The sequence below is a fragment of the Erigeron canadensis genome, chromosome 3 (genome assembly GCF_010389155.1).
Source record: "Erigeron canadensis isolate Cc75 chromosome 3, C_canadensis_v1, whole genome shotgun sequence".
Classification (NCBI taxonomy): Eukaryota; Viridiplantae; Streptophyta; class Magnoliopsida; order Asterales; family Asteraceae; genus Erigeron; species Erigeron canadensis.
The window spans coordinates 44,900,878-44,906,024 of record NC_057763.1 but is presented as its reverse complement, the minus strand read 5'-3'; the positions used below and the strand labels follow the sequence as shown (position 1 = coordinate 44,906,024).

General features: G+C 36.8%; 1 protein-coding gene across 1 annotated transcript; it reads right to left on the bottom strand.

Annotated features, from left to right (window-relative positions):
* Positions 1-212: 212 nt before the first annotated feature.
* Positions 213-4,943, bottom strand: LOC122591188 (SH3 domain-containing protein 3). Its single transcript, XM_043763407.1, has 10 exons — positions 4,755-4,943; positions 3,897-4,019; positions 3,746-3,815; positions 3,487-3,632; positions 3,205-3,306; positions 2,298-2,495; positions 2,127-2,189; positions 1,627-1,716; positions 1,137-1,211; positions 213-523 (listed from the first exon to the last, which is right to left on the bottom strand). The coding sequence occupies exons 1-10, from the start codon at positions 4,812-4,814 to the stop codon at positions 404-406; spliced, it is 1,047 nt and encodes a 348-aa protein (XP_043619342.1). The 5' UTR covers positions 4,815-4,943; the 3' UTR covers positions 213-403.
* Between the last annotated feature and the right edge of the window lie 204 nt (positions 4,944-5,147).

Sequence of the window (5,147 nt, the reverse complement as noted above, 5' to 3'; positions counted from 1 at the left end):
ACCTTTCATAAAGCAATTATCTGCCACAGTCTGATGGCATGGTTTTCTAGTCATCCATAGTCATATTTCACAATTCCCTGGAACCAAATTAGTTTTGTAAGTATTCTAGAATGGGGTAAAAGCTCTTCGCTTCGTAGAACTGAAGGAATATGGCCACAATCTGATTGCATAATGATGAGGAAGAAAACCTTTTACAAGGTTTGTTCATGTTCTTGGAACCAAAGTCAACACAGTTCATTGGTATAATTGATAATCGACATATTCCACTTAGTTTAGATGTTGATCAGCTACAATATTGTCAAAATACAAAACCTATGAACCGAAAACATAAGAAATGCAAAAACTCAAATTTAACATGGCTCTGATAAGAGATAAATACACGTGAAGACGATAAAAATGTGGATCAGTAAAAGTCGGGATTTCCATTGGCATTAGGAAGCCTTTGACGTCTCTCAACATAAGCTGATGGAAACCAGCCATTTCTACCCCTGCATTCTCCTTCCGACCATCCTGAAGGGCTCACCTGAGGAGAATGGCATCAAGTATATCAAACTTAATCAGCACACAAGTTTCGAATATAGTTTACTTTAAAAGAACAAATAATTAGAAATGACGATATGGGCAGGCCAGTGCAGGGTAATCGGTCCAAACAGGTCAGCTTCTTGCGGGTCATACAGGCGCAGGTCGGTTGGGTTAACCCATAACCACATATTGTCCATTTCTAAATTGAAAAAACTATAGATTATTAATTGCATTAATGAATAAGAATAGTTAAATAACAATATATAGCTATCATACTCAATTATATGCATTAACAATACACTTCAGCCGGGTTTCAACCCGTTTGACATGCTCTCTTTTATCAAGAAAATTAATAATAAAATAAAATAAATTGCCCCTTACGAGATTAAGCACAAACCCAAAATCAAACCATTTAAAGATTAACGGGTCGAAAAAGTGCAACATCAGCAAACTATAATGAAGAGCACAGTTGCCTAAACCAAAGAATGTCAATGTCTACATCTTAAGGGCTACAAATGTCAACATATATAGATGTTCCAACCTTGATAAAAAGTCAAAAAACCAGGATAATATGAAAGACAGAAAATAGTGATTGGAAAAAAAGTGAAATTAACCTTCCGAACTACAACATAGTCACCAATGGCCAGGCTTAATTCCTTATCAGACGAGGCTTCAAACCCATGCATTGCCTACAAAACATCCACGGTAGCTTAATTAATAAGGGCCTAGTACATTATAATCCCATGAACTGTAGGGAATTCATAAATGAGAAGGGGAAGACATTCCACTTTAGTATGTCCCATGAAAATTGGAGCATTTATTATACGGATGGCTTCCAAGTTAAGCTTATTTATTTAGCCATGATCATCAACAGAGATAAAACAATGGTATTGATTTGGATCCACGGGTTCTTTCATTTGTTATCATTAAAGAATGATTGACATTGAAATGTTTGGCGTGATAAGCTTCATAACTTGATTTTTATATTATGTAAAGTTGTCTTCGACGACCAGCCAACATTTAACAATGTATCAAGTCAAGCATTTCAGAAATTTTGAAAGATAGTGAAACATATGTTGGAGTACAAGAATCGAGAAATATTACCACAGCCAGAAAGTATTTTGTTTTATCTGACAAAAGATTCGCTGGAACTGCAGGAGGGGCAGACTCTCTCCTTTGTTTGTCGGATACCATCTATCAAGACGTTCAAAACATCACACAAAGAAACTTACAACTGCCATATGCAGATTGTAGGTGCCAAATGGGCGGGTAGGATAACGGATCCAAACAGTTGCAACATACTATGGGTTATAACCGGTTAGGGCTACCTGAAAACACTTTTTGGTTCCTATTCCAACCTTTTTTCAAATAACTAATATGCTAAATATAATTATAAAACCTATATTATAGCAAAACTAGGCTACCTTTTTTTGGAAAGGCTATAAAATGTTTTCATACATTTTAATTCACTTGAGATGATTTCTAACCCGTATGACCCAATTTCTTTTTAGGTAGATCCTTTAGCTAGGCCCATTAGAGATAAATTCAAGCCACTTATAGGTAAATGGCTCAATTCATCCACCTCTAACAGATTGAACACTAACCTCAGCTTCTATCTGATGAAGAATAGCAGCTACTCTCTCATGATAAGTTCTTTCTCCTTCAACCTTCAAATGCAAGAATCTTGTTTAAGAACATTAAAGCATTATCTTTGAGACTTTGAGTAACAGAAACTGATCATCGGTAACAATTTATATACACTCATGCATACAAACCATTGCAACGAGTCTCTGGAATGTAAGTCTTTGTTGTTGCGATTCAACAGCAGCGAGTGCAGCATTTGCCTCTTTACCTAATACAGCCATGTTTGCTTTAAGTTCCTGCATTCTAGCTTCAGCTGCATGTAGCTTTGTTACATTCTCGGGAATTGGAGATTCTCTAACTCGTGCTTGCCTTCTTGTAACTTCTGATGCCTGTTACTTTAACAGTCGATTACAATCAATGTGACAACAAGGTTCAGGAACACTTAGATGTGCAATATGTGCAGGCTGGACAAGCTGGGTAACATGTCAAAAGAGGTGCAGGCTCAAACTAGGAATGGCAAAAAAAATCCAAACCCTATGAGAAACCCGACCCCAAAATTTTGAGATCGGGCCAGGCAAGCTTAACGGGGCACGGCCGCACGGGGCGGGTTTAGGGGCAATTACCAGGGATTTTATTCGGGGTTGGGACAGAGATTGAGTCCTGTCTACCCCGACCCGACCTACATAAATATACATTAGTTTGGGACTGGGATTTTGGTTTGGGACAGGGATTGAGGCCTGTCTACCCCAACCCGACCTATATATATATATATATATATATATTAGTTTCCTTAAATTTTCCAAAAAGAATTCAGGTTGGGTATAGTATAAGTATCGGGGTCGGTTTGGGTGAACTATCTAGCCCAATAAGATCCCAATAGGTATCGGGTCATGTTTGTAACATTTTTGTAAAACAATCAAATGAGTCAACTTTTAGTACTGGATTAAAATGCGCAGGGGCCGGGTTGGATTGACTCGCAGTCACGTCCTCCCTTATAACTTTTTAAGATGACCGAATTGAACAGAACACAGCCCAAATTGACCCGAACTTGCACATCTGTATGTTATACATGCACAAGAAAACATATCACGGGATTACCTGGGTCTCTGCTTCTTGCCTCATTCGGCTATAACGCTGAGCAAGATGACGGGCATCTTCTAGAGGAGCACCGCTTATCATTGCTCTCAAGGGTTCTAAAATCTGAGATTTGAGAAGGTTTGAGGTCAGCACTGGTCCACAAGAATCGGAGAATAATCAAAGCTAAAACTAAGTCTTGGCCTTTGTATCATTCTTCAGAGGCTCAGATATCACTTTATACTCGGGAACATGACGTATATAGCTTATAAAAATGTTATTGAGATGATATGATAAATGAATAACCTGTGAAAATAAGAGTCTGGTAAAGTCTTCTTGTTCCTTTTCCACATGTTTACGTGCATCACCATATATAGATGCAGCCTTGGCCAAAATTTCATCATTGGCATTCTCCACTCCATATTTGCTGCATTCTTCAGACAACTTGGTTCCTAATTTTTATGAAAGAGCAAATACCAATCAAACAAAAATAGCAACATGTGTACTAGAAAATTTTATAATCTAAAAACTTAGATCTAAAATATGGTATTTTTACACTTTTCACCTGCTTCTATATGCTTATAACCTATGGCTGTAAAAGCTTCTGCCGCTTTAACCAGTTCTCTTTGAAAATCCTGGTGAAAACAAAGAAGATTTAGACCAAAATTGAAAATACATTACACCCTGAATAACAATTGCACTGTTGCAATTGTTACCTTTCCTGAACGAGTTGACCTGTAGAGCTTCTCCAACTGCTGGTGTCTTTGCAACTCCAGTTCATCAATAACCATCACATCTGAATGCTCATACCCACTTGCGCTGAACTGCTTTATCACAGCCTGAAGCAAGAAATTTTAAACATTAACTTAAAGATAGAAGTGTCGACAAACCAAGCTCAACCCGATAGTTTTAGCCCGATAATCTATGACCACCTGTAACCATTGGTAACTTCCGGAAACTGTTTTAAGGCAATTTCCATAACTTTTAGAATTGTGTGTGTTCTATACTCTATAGATTTGAAATACAAACATAAATTTGATACTCTCTTGCAACCCATGTTCTCGATTTTGTGCCAAAACCAAGAACATTCTCCATCATCACATAGAGATATTAGTAAAACCCAGGAATACACAAGTCGAATAAATACTTTCGGAAATGGTTACACAATTCGCAAAAATCTCCTATCAATTCACGGAATGATTAGCCAACACTATCAACACAAAATAAAAAATCCCAGTTAACTTTCCCAACAAGGCCCCACACCAGACGGCCAACATGCCCGGAGGTAAATCGACCAAACCAACTGATCCTAATACTTTCATTAAAATAAAGTTCCCACCCGGTGCGGTTAAGCCCCAAGATACTTTCAAATGCCCCCAATCTCCCATCTCCGAAACCAACTAAGCTACACCCATAATCCTAACTATCATTCAAGAACAACAAAGTCCTACCCAATAACACTAAAAATGAACTAATACAGAATTTCGGCTTAATATATTGCTATATACAGACAAACCCAGATATAAAAATACAACCTTTAACTCAGTAAACATAGTTTAATCAGATTAAATTACCTGTTGTTGTTTGGCAACTTGATCTCGAAGCTTGCTTGCTTGTTTCCTCAGGGCATCCATGATGATTTATGATGATCTTTACGCTTTCAGGAAAATGAACAGAGTATGGGTGAGTATTGATATTTAATGTTATAATTATTTGCTAATGAATTTCATATCAGGCTGAAAATGGTGAAAGGTTTATCAGATCTTGACAGCCTATGAAAGTAAAAAGAGCCTCATCTCTTTTGTTTTTTCCTTTTTATGACATCATAAATATATCTATTTAATGAAAATAATTGAACAAAAAGATTATTAGTGTGCCACATAAGATTAGTTTTAAAGAAATTTTAAGTACAATTTTCTAATAAAATATCTAAAAAAATTTCTAAAACCTTTAAAACATGATAAGTC

Bases quoted from the DNA above. Each gene is read 5' to 3' on its own strand.
- LOC122591188 (XM_043763407.1), bottom strand. From the start codon at position 4,814: ATGGATGCCCTGAGGAAACAAGCAAGCAAGCTTCGAGATCAAGTTGCC. The intron at 3,633-3,745 runs GTGAAAAGTGTA...CATAAAAATTAG, and splicing joins TTATAAGCATATAGAAGCAG to GAACCAAGTTGTCTGAAGAA. The intron at 1,717-2,126 runs GTTAGTGTTCAA...ACGTCTTGATAG, and splicing joins TTCATCAGATAGAAGCTGAG to ATGGTATCCGACAAACAAAG.